Source organism: Punica granatum, chromosome 8, assembly GCF_007655135.1.
Source record: "Punica granatum isolate Tunisia-2019 chromosome 8, ASM765513v2, whole genome shotgun sequence".
NCBI lineage: Eukaryota > Viridiplantae > Streptophyta > Magnoliopsida > Myrtales > Lythraceae > Punica > Punica granatum.
Window position 1 is genome coordinate 3,840,810 of NC_045134.1, and position 17,080 is coordinate 3,857,889.

General features: G+C 37.6%; 2 protein-coding genes across 2 annotated transcripts; both read left to right on the forward strand.

Annotated features, from left to right (window-relative positions):
* Positions 1-1,750: 1,750 nt before the first annotated feature.
* Positions 1,751-4,500, forward strand: LOC116187485. The gene is made up of 3 exons (XM_031516223.1): positions 1,751-3,264; positions 3,378-3,911; positions 4,196-4,500. The coding sequence occupies exons 1-3, from the start codon at positions 1,776-1,778 to the stop codon at positions 4,207-4,209; spliced, it is 2,037 nt and encodes a 678-aa protein (XP_031372083.1). The 5' UTR covers positions 1,751-1,775; the 3' UTR covers positions 4,210-4,500.
* Positions 4,501-12,189: 7,689 nt separating this feature from the next.
* Positions 12,190-16,811, forward strand: LOC116188270 (disease resistance protein RGA2-like). The gene is made up of 2 exons (XM_031517514.1): positions 12,190-16,087; positions 16,388-16,811. Exon 1 carries the CDS (start codon positions 12,381-12,383, stop codon positions 16,053-16,055), a length of 3,675 nt encoding a protein of 1,224 aa, XP_031373374.1. The 5' UTR covers positions 12,190-12,380; the 3' UTR covers positions 16,056-16,087; positions 16,388-16,811.
* Positions 16,812-17,080: the final 269 nt, after the last annotated feature.

Genomic DNA, 17,080 nt, shown 5'->3' on the forward strand with positions numbered 1-17,080 from the left:
AAAGTCTATTTTTTAAATATTATTTAAGTCATATATACATGAAATATCTTTCCTCGATATCAAAGGAATACATATTTTTTAAGATAATTATGCTAGGAGAGCAAAACAATCAGAAAGTACACATTTCTCATAGATGGAATTATCATGTATAACCAATCGGTAGTAAAAATAAAATATATCTTGCAAGATAATAATTTGAAGGTTTATCTAATAAATAGTACCTAGTATAAGATTAAAAAAAATCTATAGAAAATACTAAGAATAATATTAAAAATTAATCATGTTATATTAGATTAACACAAAGTTTATGTTGTACATCATTTTTGCATTGAAACTTTAGAGGAAAAGAATTATTGACGACTAAAATAGACCAAAAACACAAAATTAATAATGGGGAGTGATGGAAGTGACTTAAATTGTATCACAAATTTCTTCGTTCTAAGAAGTTTCTAGAGAAATCACTACATTTAAATATAAATATTACAGTTACAACTATAAGAAATCATAAAACTCAATAAATTGGGCAAAAAATAGTAAATGTTGAGAGAAATATTCTTAAAAATCAAAGAAATTTGAAAAGATAATACAAATTCCAACAAACTTCCTAGAGTACAGGTCTTATTGTAGTTTGTTCACTAAACAGTATAAAGCTAACCATACAGATTTCAATCGAACAAAATATATTATCTCTAAAAAATTTAAACCTACTTAAAACAACTCTTTAACGTGAGTATGCTAATACTCATCAAAATAAAGTTAATAATATTGTGTATAATAAATAACCAATAAAGCTTGGAAGGAAGAGAAGAACCTTTACGTAGGGTTTGATACCACTTGTTTCACACACACATATATATATAAATTCTACTAAAAGGGCACAGATAAATCGCACAATGAGAACAACCTCTAGATAGCCAACCCTCATTCTAGGTAGTCGCACAATGCAATAATTGTAAGCGAGGGTGTGCGCCACTGTCGTAGTAGCGAGCGCCATCAGAGACAAAGACAAAGACAGAGAGAGAGCTGTGAGCTGGCTCCCTTCATCCCCAGCCGCTCTCCCGCCAGCCACCAACGGCTGCAGGTGGGTGTGGGAGGCCGAGATGACAGACTTATTTAACTAACGTAGAGCAAAAGAAAAGGGAAAAGAGCAAAGCGGCAGTGGCTCCACTGAAAAAGGGCAAAAGTGCAGTGAAGAAGGAGAAAAAGAAGAAGCGTGCTGGTCAAGCTACCGCAAAGGTTCAGCGGAAGGATGGTTTTGCTTTGCCTGGGTTCGTCTACTGTTGGACTTGGGTAAGTAACGGAAGCTTCTCTCATTGACAGCAGCCTCCTCCTCCTTCAGCAATGGCTCCCTCTTCTTCCTCATCCAGGATCCTCTATCACGCCGATCGCACCATTTTCATACAACCCATCGTAGACAACCTGTCGATTCTGCGAAAGCAGCTCTCCGAGATCGATGTTTCTCGTGTAGATGACCGTGATCACAGAAGGAGCAACCAGTTGCACAAGGTCTGCAGAGATCTCAAGTACATTGGATCTGTCTTTGAGAAACTCGATTCTTTCGGCAGCCATGTCGGAGACATGCTGTCTCAGCTAGAGAAATGCGTCCGCGATGTTTGTGAATATATCCAGAGAGCCTCTGAGGACAATGTCAGTGGTCCCGTCTCCGCTGACCCAATTCAATCTAAGCTTCACACGCTTGCCTGCAGCATCATTGATATGAAGCCCGGCTTCCTCAGCTGCTCCCGGCGACCTCTAGCTCTGCCCATAACTATGCAATGAAGCAAGTCAACGATACGTCTTATGTCTACAATGCCAAGTTCAAGCAAAACTTGGACGATGGTGACAGCTCCCCGTACGCGGAACTCGTTGCCCAACTCGAACATCCATTGAAGCAGCTCCTGCTGTATTTCGCGGCCTTCCCGCACGACTCAGTCATCAAGAAGAGAGTCCTCAAGAATTGGTGGATTGCAGATGCAGAAGCTCTGTCCGAACTTCCTGTTGATGAAGCAGAGAATAAAGCGGATCGAGCACTTGAGGAACTGGTGCTGAGGGGTCTAATCAAAACCGAGAGGAAGCAGCGCAGGCTGGTCGGGTACAGGATGCCCCATCCTTTGATTCACCTGTCAGTAGTTGAGCTCGCGAAGAAAGAGAAGTTCTTTGCTTTTGATTCCAATGGAAATCCTACGGTGGAGTTGAAGTTGCAGAGGGGGTGCTTGGTGAAGGCTAGAGGAGGGTCTTCTCTGAATATTCTCTATGACAACTATCAAAGTCCAGACCTTGAGTTACTTCTGTCGGTGTTCAATATAAATGAGCCATATCCCGATTTCAGACCGCAGCAGTTCTCTAAGGCGAAGGGCATCGGAGTTCTTAGTCTCGGAAAGTGGCAGAGCAGCCACGACTGCCACATTGAAGTAGAGAGCACTGAGTTTTTGAAAGCCACAAAGAGCTTGAAGAATTTGAGGTTCTTCAGTCTCCGGGGCGTTTCGAGAGTTTTTGAGCTCCCTGATGCTCTCTGCAAACTCATCTCTTTGACTATATTGGACATAAATGCCTGCCACAACCTCGACATGCTGCCCGAGGAGATAAGCTCGCTCAAGAGTCTGGTTTACTTGGATATCTCAGGGTGTTACTTGCTGGAAACAATGCCCAAGGGATTGGCCTCTCTCACAGAACTCCGGGTACTCAAAGGGTTCTTAATTATCGACACCGCATATGGATTATCTTCTTGCGACTTCAAGGACTTGGCAGGATTGAAGAAATTGAATAAGCTGAGTGTCAGTGCTAACAGCAGTCATTTTCCTGGAGAAGATGACCTCAATACTTTCCGAAAGTTTCCACTGCTTCAAAAGTTGACAATTTCATGGAGAGGCAAATCTACATCGAGGAAGCCAGAAGGCCAAGCTGTTCAAGCCAACAGTATGTCCGACCCAGAGTCGCGAATCCAATCCCAGGAAGCTAAGAGTTCCTCAAACCCAAACTCAGAATTACAATCCGAGGATGCTAGTACTCTGTCGAACACGGGGGGCGCCGCTTCAGGTTATCTTGAGAACAGAGCTGCCGAACGAAGAAACATAGGTGACAATGATCCAGTTGATAACAAGGATATTCACAAGGAAACAATCAGTGCAGCAGGACCAAAACCAAAGGGAGTCAGACATCAAGATACCACGGCAGATGTTGCAGAAAAAGAAACAGATCCAAGGAGGACAGAAGGGACTGGTAATACTGGAGAAATAGTTGCCGAAACTGAGCCTGCCGCAGAAGGTAACTGAAAACTGTACTCTCTTTCTATAAGAATATTTCGAGTCTTGAAAATTTTACTATGTTCCCGCTTAGTTAAATTCTGATGTGTTCCATCATGACGTGCACTCCACAAGGTGCAGTCAATGCTGGAAATACATTCGAGAGAAAGGACAGTGCTGCAAAACCAGAGACAGCAATAGAAGGAGTTGGTACAGCAGCTGAAGCCAAACAAGGTCAGACATTGAAGACCACAAAGAAACCAATAAAAAAAATTCCTTCGATGTTCAGGCAGACAAAGAAGATGCCCGAAGCAGGTACCAAGCCCCAGCGGATCTTCCCGGAATTAGAGAAACTGAATCTCCAGTGTTACCCTGGCGGGACGCCTCCTGATTGGTTGATGCCTCAAAATATGAAGAAACTGAAAAAGTTATATATCGTAGGAGGTAAGCTCCGAGCTCTCAATGATTTTCGGTTCAGAGCCTCAACAGTCGAGATATTACGGCTGAAGTTCTTAGAGGAGCTGAAGACAAGTAATGAGGATCTGAAATGTTGCTTTCCTGAGTTGATCTACTTGGAGAGAGTCCAACAGGGGATGCTTACTACCTCCAAACGTAATTGGAAGGGAGAGTTGGTGGAGAGGGAACCAAAAGAATACGTCAGCGAAATAGGTACCTTGAATTCTATGTCTCACTTCCATGAGTTAAGAGTTGAATTGAACTCAAGCAGTGTTTTCTGTACAACATTCTTCTTGCCCTTCTACGTACCCGGCAAGGAACTACGGACTTTGGGATCCAGTTTTACTACAGATAACTCACTGAGCAAACAACATATTCTCAGTATGAGTTTGTTTACCATCATTAGGTGTTTCTTCCATAGTTTCCCTTACTTCAGCTTAATAGAGCTATGAATAGTACCATTCTTTTCTTTGTATCCTAATGAATGTGTCCTGCAGGACCCGCCAATTAATACGAAGATTGGTTTCAGTGAGGAGCAAGGAGGCATTATTCACATCCTGTTGTCAACTCTTTTCTGCTTCAGGTATTTCGCGTTCAAATAACGTTTTTCGGATTGTATGCAATGACGGATTGATATTGGCCATGTTGGAGGGGACATGTTGAATTAGGTTATTACAAGTGGGCATCGGAGTGAGGATCATGTCTGAAACTAGAGAAGACTTCCCTTGTAATTTAATTTTTTCGGGTGTTGTTCATGCTTTTTCAGGGAGCGGTGCCATACCTGTGTAATGGAATGATATGATGTATGAATTATATAAGTTTCGCGCTATTGCCTTCCATTTCCATTCCAACATGCTGGAGAAACAGTCCGTATATGTTGCTCAGAAAAACTATAGTTGCCAAAAGAGACACCAGGACGAAAAAATGAAGAAAACGTTCTTTCATAACTGTTTGATCATCGTCAGTGCCAGGAAATTCATCGAAACAAATAAATTCGAGGCTTCATGAGAGAGAATGAAATTCTAGTGGGACAGGAGTTTACGCGCCCGTCTTAATTCTCTGAAAAGACAGCACATTTGAAGCTGATCTAGTGAAGTTCAATTGCAAGACTAAGCAATAGGAACTTCCACGCGTTCTACAGCAGCGACAATAGAATTCGAGTTTCTGGCATCAGTACTACAGCTTACTAGCAGCGAAAATGAAATCTGTGAATACAATTAGGTAACAGTTTTGTTGGCTAAGATAAGAGATCAGAAGGTAACTCCATACCCAACAAGAGAAGCTTCCCTCGAGATTTTCATTTCCGTTGCTGTTCCATGTCTTACAGTTCAAGGTACCTCTTGGCCTTTACTCCAGCTGCTGCTAAAGGCTCTAAGTTCAGCTAACGTTGTGGTTGAACTTAATTTATCCATGCAACCGTCCCCGTTGTCTAAATTGAAAAATTGGGTATAATCTGGTCTCATAAACACATACGATTCACATTTTTTATCGAATTCAGAGGATGTATTCGGTAAAAGTAGGACAGAAGATTTCAACAATCAGCAGAAGAAGATAACAGATCAGCTCAGAGAAAGCTGTACTTGAGTGAAATGACTTAAAAAGATTTGAGGATACAATGCAAGTTTTAGCATTAGTGGGGCATATCTGAACAGACATAAATAAGTTTTTTGGCCCCAGATATTTTAAATCCTTTCAAGGTGCGCCTCTACTTTTTATGTACTCATATTATCCTAATCTAGAGAAATTGTCAATATAATCAACATGGAGTCATGAGTTGATGTATAATCGATAGACTGAATGTGCAATCAGTTGCGCTGAGCTATAGACGAAGAAACCGAGACCAATGACTAGCACCATTTGTGGTCCATATGAATCTATACTAGTCTATCAACAATTGACCGCTGGTCTGCTATATCGACTCGGGTCAAATCGAAAGCGGCTCCTTCCAAACTCAGGGGCTAGTTAGACTCATAAAAGTGCCGAAAAGTAAATCGCAACATGGAGAAACTTGTACAGGGTTAACCTAATGTTGAGCTGACAAGAGAAAGATAATCTTATCACGTTCAGTATGTGATTTCATACTATATTTTGGATTCAGCGTGTAGTTTTACTCATAACAAATCAGAAGCCAAGTGACCATATTTCACTACTGCATTATGAGGAATTGGAGTGCTTTCTCTAGAGGTCATAAAAACTACATGAAGAATCACACGTTGCTCGAATGATTGTTTTGAAATTTGAAAATTATCAGGAAAAATCTTGTAATATAAAAGCTTGGTATGGTTAAATGGCATAAATTTAAATAATAGTACTGATCGAATATCATATTTAGTTAGAAATTCGAGAAAAGAATATGAAATTCAGAAATATATGACTCGCATATTATTCGAATTGCTTTAATTATATATGGAGGAAATATTTGGGACAAAGAACATTACATGGATCATCATCTGATTTTTTTTTATAAACAATTGAAATAATTATATAGTTAACAGAAGATATCACGAAAAATTTTACGGGTGTTAGTCAATATAGTCATATGGAGGGTATCATTTCAAAAAAAAAAAACCTTAAGGAAGGTGAGTATGTAATTGATCTAATATTATATTTAATTTAGTATATCATGTAAATTCTTTTGCATGTCTATATATCCTTATATACTATCAGATAAAGGAAGGATTTGGTGTTCCCTGCCGTTACAAACTAGTAAGAGGTCCAATGTACCCTTTAATTTTAATCTAAACAAATTTACTAAGATGTGATTAAGGAAGAAATCCTCCATTTAACAATAAATTTCTCCCTATCTTATCCAACTAGAATAACCGCCTGACATTTCTCTCAACCACTCATTGGCGGTCTCTCCTGACCCGCATTCGCCTTTACGTTTTTTTTTTCTTTTTTTCTTTTTTTAATTTTAAATTTTTTTTAAAGAAATTTCTCTCCAATGCCTCTCTTTCATTTTCCACCAGTAAACTTGTATATTATTTTACAAATCAACCCATTGTAAATCATTAAAACAATATTATCGACATGTGTAGAATACGTTAATGTAAGATTTCATAGATAAATAATCTTAATTTCAAAGCATTAACTAAAATCATGTAAGTTCCGGCGCGAAGTGAAGGCCTACGCTCTAGTATTAATAGTGGCAAGCTATATTATAATAATAAACAATATTGAAATAATATCTCATAAACTTCTTAAAAATCTCTATAAAATAAATATGTTGATGTGACGGGGAGAGGACTTAAAATTCGGAGGATGCGGCAATACGGGAAGAGACAATTGAGATGGTAGCATGAGAAATCAGTCGTAGAGTTTGTCATTAGAAAACCACTAGCACTAAGCACGGCCTAACGTGAATTTTTTTCTTTTGTTATTTTATAATTTTAGTAATTTTTTAATATATATTAATATATATTAAAATAAAATTCGAGTCAAATTTTCACGTCGTCGCATCATAAAAAATAATAAACGGAGCTTTATTACGTCATCACTTATGTATTAAGGAAATTTTTATAATATTTTATCAAGAAAATATTATCATATATCACAAGGCAAGAATATGTAGAATATATACATTGCCGAACATATATATTCTATACAACATAATATAGGCTTTACCTTAATATGCATATGCATATATATAGATGTGGTTTGCGTTATACCTACATATATATATATATATATTTTATATTATATAATATAATGGCATATGCATATATATTGCACACCAAAATATGTATATATATATATATTATATAAGTCTCCAAAAATCATGACGACAGCGCCATTTTGAACAGGTCGTCCTCCGCCACCGATTCTCGCCATTGACCGATCGAGCTTTCAGCGCACTCTCCTCCACTAATAATACAGGCACTTAATCCAAGAACCCAGAAAAAGAAAAAAAAAACTTTTCTTTTAGCCGAATTGTGATTGAGATAATACATTCTTGGAATGCAATGAGTCTGGGATCTTTGGAGGATGTTGAAGGTGTGACTCTTAATTTATCTTAATTAGTTTTTTCATTCCTTACAGACTTTTGGATTGAATGAATTTGAGATTTCTAACACTGCCAACTTCTTTTTACCATAGGACCACATGCACAAAATAAGGACAGCGTATACAAAGAATTTCACAAGCAAAAAATGCTTCGAAGCGACAAATATCTGTTGCTACTTATCAGAGACAATCGGAGAGATTAGGGAAGGTGGGGTTTCCCTCAGATTCGAGGGTTAAGAGCTTTGGTTGTTCGGGGGTAAAACCCGGGACTAGAAGAGTTGTAGACCTCACGGCACATGCATATATATTGCACGTCTATAAACATACATATATATATATATATGTGTGTATATATGTATGTCTCAGCATGAGCAGCGACTTCGGTGGGTAAGTTATATTGCTACATGGCACATACTACATATCAAGGAAATATCACCATATGGTATTATCTTCTTTATGATTATATATATATATATATATATATATATGCATGTATTCATATAACGGGGAAGAAAACGGTTAAGCAGAATCTCTAAGTCTTTCCTTTTCTCGGTTGAATTATGATTTGCTGAATGAGTTTTTTTTATGTAAATTTAAAAATGATCATTTCGATATTGATTGTTTTGACAGAATCTCTATTCCAATTCTACTTAGATGTCGCTTCAATAATTGTAAGACTATTCTTATTTCTATCCCTCAAATATTTCTTTGTTACTCTTATTTCATCATAATTTATGAAATCTTTTCTTCCATGAATTTAAAGTCAGCAGTTTTATTTATTATTCTTCTTCTTTTGTTGAATTTTGATTTGTAGAACGAATTCTTAATGCAAATTCCAAACTAATTATTTCGATATTCATTATTTTGATAAGAACTCTATTCTAATTCCAATATTACATATGTCGCTTCAATAATTGTAAGACTCTTATTATTTCTATGCCTCGAATATTTCTTTGTTATCCTTATTTTATCATAATTTCATGAAATCTTTTTTCCATGAATTTTGACTCAGTAGCTTTTTTTATTTATTCTTATTCTTTTGTTGAATTTTGATTTGTTGAATCAATTTTTAATGTAAATTTCAAACTAATTGCTTCGATATTGATTGTTTTCAGATCTTTATTCCACTTATGTTATGGGTGTTGTTTCGGTATTTGAAAATCCTTCAATATTTCTTTCTTATTTCTTTTCTTATTTTATAGCAATGATAGAGTTAATGTTAACTTCTATTATCAATAATCGTGATTCTATCCTATGGAATTTTTTTAACTTTTAACTTTATTTTACTTTTATAAGATAATTATATTAGATTGTATAATGTTGAGGAAAGATATTTCAAATATTTTTTATTTTAATAGTTTTGTATATTTATATCCTTAAAAAGGTAATAAGGGAATATACTTAGTATCTCAATTCTCAAATATTATATGGACAATCTTACTTTATAAGAATTTAAACGTCATATTTTTTTATTTTCTTATCATAAGTAATTTTTCATCCACATTTTACATATTAGGGTAAATTACAAAAAAAAAACCCAAGTTTTGTAAAATGTCTCAATTTTGTCCTAAATTTTGTTTTGTAATAGAAAAAACCATAAGTTTTCTAAAATGTCTCAAAAATGACCTCCGTTATAACTTCCGTCAATTTTTGCTATTGATGGTGGGTCCCTTTAACAGTCCACGTAGGTCACACATAGGCTGGTGGGTCCCTTTAACAGTCCACGTAGGTCACACGTAAGCAAAAATTGACGGAAGTTATAACGGAGGTCATTTTTGAGACATTTTAGAAAACTTATGGTTTTTTTTGTTACAAAACAAAATTTATGACAAAACTGAGACTTTTTACAAAATTTGGGTTTTTTTTTGTAATTTGCCCTACATATTATAATGAAAAAAATAATACTCAATTATTTTTTATAGTTTTAGATTCTTTTTCTCAGCTCCTTATTTTACATAAAACTCAATCAATTAAATAAATAATTATATATATTAAGAAAAAAATTGCATTTTTAAGCAATGCGGATAATTTTTTATATTTCAATATTTCAATATTTATACTTCTCGATAATTGTCCACGAAACCTTCATCTAATTATTTTATACAAATTAGTAGAAGGTTTTATCAATTTTTTATTTTGATGTATAAAATTAATAAAGAATGGAAAGTATTAGAGAGAGGAAGTAAGAGAATCATATAGAGAGGAGAAAAGTTAATATGTAACAGTGTATCACTTGACATTGTCACGAGTCAACGAGGGTTCATTAATACATATTAATTTTTGGAAATATCACTACAACAAACTATTGTTGACAGAACTAGAATTTATGCGTCTTGTGGCATAATGCACATGGTGTACACGTTACCTTAGGGGAGAAGGAGAGAGCAAGAGGAAGGGCAAGGGAGTAACACTGTGTTTGGCAGTTTGTTTAGGAAGGGAGAGGAGTGGAGAGGAAAAAAAATGGGGGGAAATGAACCCCTTATTTGAGAGTAATTAGCAAGGAAAATGAGATGAGAGAAGTGAAAAAAGAAATTAAAACTATAAAAGTTTTAAGAAAATACCATAAAAGTTTTTATAAAGAAAGTTGTGTACATGAGGGAATAGAAGATACATGAGTTTTCGATTATGAGATTCTTAAGGAAAATGGAGGGAGAGTATTTCACTCCAAATCTCTCATTCCCCTTTCTCTCTCTCAAATAAATCTCCCAGATGAGGGAAACACTCTCCCTCCAAATCCTTTCCCTCTCTCTCCCTCCAAATCCAACTCGCAAACACACTCTAAGAGAAGTAGGGCCATTCGTGTTGGTCATCAAGCAAAGATCTTGTTTTGTTTGTTTACACAATCAAATTTAAAATTACCTTAACTTAACTTTACTTTACTTTTATCAATTCAACAACACATTTATTGTTTTTTTATTTTTTTCTTCAAATTCTCTCCAATATTTTTTCTTATATATTATTACAATTAATTTTTAATGCATAATTCTCTCAACTATTCAATAGTTTTCCTCAATTTCAACGTTTTTTTATCAATTCAACAACACAATAATTACTTTTTTTATTTTATTTTTTAAATTTTCTCACATACTTTTCCCAACTACCTTTATTTTCATCTACTCAAATAAAACAAAAGCAAATTCAATCAAACTTAAATTCGTTATCGAACGCAATGGAAATGACTATAACACTAACTTCCATGATCTAGTGACTCTTTTGGATATATAGAGACCAGAGTTATTGATTGGTGGTTTCTCAGTGAGACTATGGGTGATGCTCGGCCTATCAGTTGAAACTAACATGTTTTCAGTGTTGGCTAAATCTTGATCGCACAGTGCTTTCAGTGAGAGCTTAATTTTCTATAGATCCACATTTTGATCAAAATACATATATTAAATTGAAATCGACCGAATGTAAGGTTGTGTTTGATAACTCCAATTAAGTGCTGAAATTAATTTTTTAGCACTTAATGAAATTAAGTTTGTTTGATAACACGATATGAAAATTGACTTAATTTAATGATTCAATAAAAGAAGTGTTGAATCATTAAGCTTGCGTTAGGTTTTCGAGTTAGATAATAATCCAACTCAACTTGATTTTGTGCAATAATTATAAGTATTGATAAATATGTTGATGTGTGAGAATATATATATATATATATACAAATGTGAAAATATATAAAAATTTTATTATTAAAAAATTATTATATATATATAAATATAAAAGTAAATAAAGAATTTATTATTAAAAAATTAATTAAAAAAATAATTAGAAAAAAATATATCAAGCTAACTGTCTGTATAAGAGCACATAATCACCTATACTCATTCCGAGTTGGGTTTGGTTTAGTTAGATATTTTATTAAAGAAAACAGAAGATGCCTTGTGAATGAAAAGCTACTTTTGACTTATTTGCAGCAGTGCCTAGTAATTCAAAAGCTACGTTTGGGTAATCATTCAGCTCTTTTTTTCGCTCAATCGCTCAGCAGGTGCTTCTTTTTACTTATTTGCAGAGGTGACCCTACACTTTATTTATTTTGCAATATGGTCCCTGTTCCCATTTTCGGCAGAATCCTTGATCCCCCACCACAGAACAACACCCCCCCCCCCCCCCCCCCCCCCCAACCACACACACACACACACACAAAAAGGGTATGTAAAAGTTGAGGGGTTTCTCTATAAATTTGGTCTGAAGAGACCACCGACTGTTTTAGGGCAAAAGTGAGAAGAAGTTGAAGTACCGGGCAATTATCTAAGTATAATTTCTATCATTATAATTTTATCAAACTAAAAGCTTTTTACTTAATTAATTAAACACTTATTTTATTTAGATCTTAAATTTTTAACACTTAAAATTAAGTCAAAACAATCTAAGTCTGGAAATTGAATAGAGCCGTTAGAGAAATTGATCAACCCGGAGAAAAAAGTTAGAATCATGAATGTTAGAAACAACAGAAGGAAGAAACCAGTCAAATGTGACGGCTGCTGTGGGACAATGTTCGTGTACCAAATCCTAGGAGACTGTCAGCGTTGCCATAACTATGGCATGGCTCTGATAGTAATTTTGCTCTTCCATGTTGTCCCTATCATTGGGATTAAGTGCTTTTGGCATCCACACATCGTTCCAAGTTCCTGTTTGTTATCTTCTTGAATTCTCTGCAACCTGCAATTCTCGGAGGACGCCATGGCGGAAATATTCCTCGGAAGCGTAGCTGATTCCATCACCGGGCATCTGGTTTCTCTGATGTCCTCGGAGATCGGACAAGCTTGGGGCGTCAAACATGAGCTGAAGAGACTCAAGAGCACTGTTTCTGCTATCACTGCTGTGCTTCATGATGCTGAGAAGTGTCGGGTCGAGAATGAGAGTATCAAGGATTGGCTCAACAAACTGAGAGATGTGGTCTATGATGCCGATGACCTGTTGGACGACTTCTCCACCAAAGCTTTGCGCCTGAGGATGATGGCAGGCACTCGAATCCTAAGAGAGGTTCGCATCTTCTTCACTTCCTCGAACCAGCTTGTTTACAGCTTTAAGATGGCTCATCGAGTCAAAGGCATTAGGGAGAGGCTAGATGACATTAAGGGGGAGAGATCGAACTTCGAGTTTGAAGGAATTGGTGGTTTGGAGATTATTGGGAAAGGAATCAGGGGAGAGAGTTATCCGTTTGTGCACAAATCGCATGTCATTGGAAGAAAGGGAGACGAGGAGAATATCATAGATTTCTTGTTGGATCCTAATTTTGAGGATAATGTCTCAATCCTTTCCATGGTGGGTGTCGGGGGTCTTGGGAAAACGACCTTGGCAAAGCTCGTGTTCAATGATGACGGTGTTCAGGCATATTTCAAGCTGAAGATGTGGGTTTGTGTGTCGATGAACTTTGATGTGGAGAACATTGTGAGGAAGATAATACGAGAATGCACTGGTGAAAAGGATATCGGGAATCTTAACATGAACGAACTGCAAAATAATCTTCGAGGAAACCTCTTAGGAAAGAAATTTTTTCTCGTCTTAGATGATGTCTGGAATGTGAACCGAAGAAGTTGGATGGAACTCCATGGCCTGCTTATGGATGGTGCAAAAGGAAGTAAGATTCTGGTGACTACCAGAGCTCAAAATGTTGCCAAGGCGACAGATGCACAGTACTGCTTTCAGTTAAATGGCTTACCAGAAGCTGAGTCTTTGTCGTTGTTAATGCAAATTACATCGAAGAAAGAGCATGAGTGGAAGAACCAGGCGTTGGAAGCCATCGGGAAAGAAATCGTGAATAAGTGTGCCAGAGTTCCCCTCGCGATCATGACTGTGGGGCAGCTACTGTCCGCATCGAGAAATAGAGAAGAGGATTGGTTATATTTCAAGAATATTGATTTGTCGAGAATAAATCAAGCAGCGAGTGATATTATTCCAACACTCAGGTTGAGTTATGATTCTCTCCCATCGAACTTAAAACAGTGCTTTGCCTATTGCAGCTTATTCCCCAAAGGCCACGTTCTAAATCCGCTTGAGCTGATTCGTTTGTGGGGTTCACAGGGATTTATATCCTCCGACAGAACAAAACCCCCCGAAGAATCTGGCCATGAATGTTTCATGGAATTGGTATCGAGATCCTTTTTCCAAGATGTAGAAGAAGATATATATGGTAATATCGTAGGTTGCAAAATGCATATGTTGATGCATGACCTGGCAATAACGGTGGCAAGGGACAACTGTATCAGACTGGATCACACAACTTATCAAACCATTCCCGAAAGAGCTCGCCATGTATCTGGTTACCTGGAAGATTTGCAGTTGAAAGCAGATGATGGAGACAACAGATTGAGGACGTGGCTTGTCTTGAAAGATAATCTGGGCCAGATAGACCATCTTTACCACATGGAGAAGTGCATCATCGGTTTGCAAAAGCTACGAGCATTATGCCTTCGGGGAGCTGCTGATCTTTGTGTTTTACCGAAATCAATAGGGAAACTGAAGCATCTGAGACATCTTGACCTCTCTTACAACAGAAAACTTGAAGTCCTTCCTCTTTCCATTAGCAAATTGTGCAACTTAGAGACCCTTAATCTCGAAGGATGTACAGGACTACGAGAATTACCAAGTGGCATCACGAAGTTGGTTAATCTAAGGCAGCTTGATATAAGTGGATGTGCCAACTTAACTCATATTCCTAAAGGACTAGGAAGGTTAACTTGCTTGCATACCCTGGGCCAGTTCGTGGTGGGAAGTAAAGGTGACCCCCGTGCTGCAACATTGGATGAGCTGAAGTGCCTCAGCAAATTGAAAAGGAACTTGGTCATTCGGAACATGGAAAATTTGCAGGATTTGGATGCAGACTTCCCAGTGGAAGGGTTAAATCTTCAATCCTTGGAGCTTCATTGGGTTGCAGAGCCAAAGGATGGTGACAGGTCTGCTTCCGACAAGGCTATGACCAGACAAGAAGTCATCTTAGAAAGATTTCGACCACATCAAGATTTGAAAGGATTGGGGATAGAAGGTTATCGCGGAGGCATGTTTTCTGCTTGGGTTTCTAAGCTACAGAAATTGGTCAAGCTTGAGATCATAAGTTGTCATTATTGCAAGCGTCTGCCGGATTTGGGTCAACTGCCTCACCTTAAAAGGCTGTGCTTGGCAGGACTGAGCCAGTTAGAGGGTCTGGAAATATCAGAGGGAAGTGAGCAGCATCAGATGTCCCAGCGTTTCTTCCCATCAATAGAAGAATTAGAGCTCATGGATCTGCCTAAGTTCAACGGATGGGAAAGGAGGAAGATGCAGGGGGCTAGTCACATTGACAAAGAGGAAAATCCACAGATGGTGCCGATATTTCTTAGCAAGGTCCAGGTCCAAATACGCGGTTGCCCCAGGTACTCGCACGTGCAAATTCAAGGTCAGCAGCTATCGCTTGTAGGAATGACGGAGAATATCCTAAATCAATTGGTGAGGATGGTAATGGCAAGCAGACATGCAAGCATGATTTCTACCAATTCCATATTGTTCTCGAACTTGAAGTCCATCACAATCGACTTCATGATAGACGTAGAGCACTTGCAGTGGCCCAAAGAGTTGTTTCGTTCCCTCCCAGCTCTCCAGTCCCTTGTGATTAAGCGTTGCCATCCGTTGCAAACTCTGTGCGGAAGGGTTATTCTTCGACACCTGATTGCCCTCGAGACTCTGAGTATCTCCTACTGCCCGGAGCTTGATTTATCAATTGAGGATGATGGCAATGAGGACGATTGTGGTGAAGATGGGTGCGATGTGCAATTGCAAGGCCACAGCAAATTAAAAGCCCTTCATATTGACGAACTTCCAAAGATGAAGCATTTCCCAGAGTGGCATCGGCATCTCAGACATCTCGAACATCTATCGATTTCAGACTGTGATAGCCTTAAGGCTCTGCCTCACTGGATGGGCAACCTCACCACACTTACAACTCTTAAAATCTGGAGCTGTGACGGTCTCAGGTCTCTTCCTAGAAAATTGATCCTTCAATTCCTTACCACCCTGGAGTCATTGAGCATAGAGTGGTGTCGGGAGCTCGACCTGTCTGGGGAATTAGACAATCAACAAGAAGAAGACGGCAATACGTCTAATTCTCAATTCTCCGAACCAACTAAGCTTCGTGAGTTGGCCATCATTGGCAGTCAAAATATGGTGTCCCTACCATTGTGGATCCAACATCTCACCAACCTCAAATCTTTGGATATCTCTTTTTGTGAAAGTTTGGAGGCTTTGCCCGAGTGGTTTCCCCAACTAATTTCACTCAAGCGTCTTGATGTTTCTCAATGCGGACGGTTATCACAAAGGTGCAGAAGGGATATCGGAGAGGATTGGCCTAAGATTCATCATGTTGAGCGCGTTTTTGCATAGGGGACACGGATCATTAACCGCGCGCTGCACAGGTCCATGGTTCTTCCTTTTCATTTTCTGTATGAATTTATAATTGCACAATTGTCTGTGCCATACAATTTTACACAATTCACTTCACAAATATTATCACGGAGAAGTTCTTATTTTAAAGTGATTCTCGAATTTGCTTAACCCAGAATGCTTGTCATGTATGTGAGTAAATAAAGAACTAAATAATATGATATATTTTGATGATCATCACTCTTTTGTGCAACTCCGGTCGAGTTTCCTTCATCTTCAAAATGGGATTTTACGTCAGCATTCTGAGATTTCATTCGTTCCTCATATGACAGGTGCTGTCCAGGTCCTTCTTGGTCTTCTCGGCTGCAGACTTGAAGTTGTGCCATCACTTCAGTCTCCTGCTCTTCCGTTATCTCAAGAGGCGAAAGCAAACTATACGATCACAATCAGTTCTGTTGGGAGTGGAAATCACTTCAGTTCTGCAAGACACTGTTTTTAATCCAATTCCAGTACCTCATTTTTATCTGTTCTATTAATGCCGTGACAATCAATGTAATGTCTTATTATCCATCTGCGACTACGTTCTGAACTCTCCGTCCTGTTTCTTGAAGTGGCCTGTGTTTTGAAGAGTGTAGAGGACAATCTCAGAAATCCTCAGTGATGCAGTCAGTGATAATTTGCATATCTGCATGTGAAATCCTCAACTTGGGGGTTTGGCCACCCCCCACTCCATATCTTACATTTTTCATTTTATTCCGTTTTAAATCTCTCAAGTTTTCTTCTGTGCAAAATTGTCTCTTAAGATGTCATAACGTTACCATTCAATCCAATTTTGGACGGCAAAGTAACGATATGATGTGCGGTTAAAAATTAAAAGAATTTTAATGATGCGTCGTGAAAATTATTAAAAATATGATGTGTGGTGAATTATTTCAGAAATCATGATGTATGGTGTTTATTTATCCAATTAACAAATTCAAGGCTTCAATAATATCAGAGTAAGTGAAAATCTAGCAGGATGGGAG

Excerpts from the sequence above, each read along its gene's own strand:
- LOC116187485 (XM_031516223.1), top strand. The coding sequence starts at position 1,776 with ATGAAGCAAGTCAACGATACGTCTTATGTCTACAATGCCAAGTTCAAG. Across the intron at positions 3,265-3,377 it reads AACTGAGCCTGCCGCAGAAG|GTGCAGTCAATGCTGGAAAT; the intron begins GTAACTGAAAAC and ends GCACTCCACAAG.
- LOC116188270 (XM_031517514.1), top strand. The coding sequence starts at position 12,381 with ATGGCGGAAATATTCCTCGGAAGCGTAGCTGATTCCATCACCGGGCAT.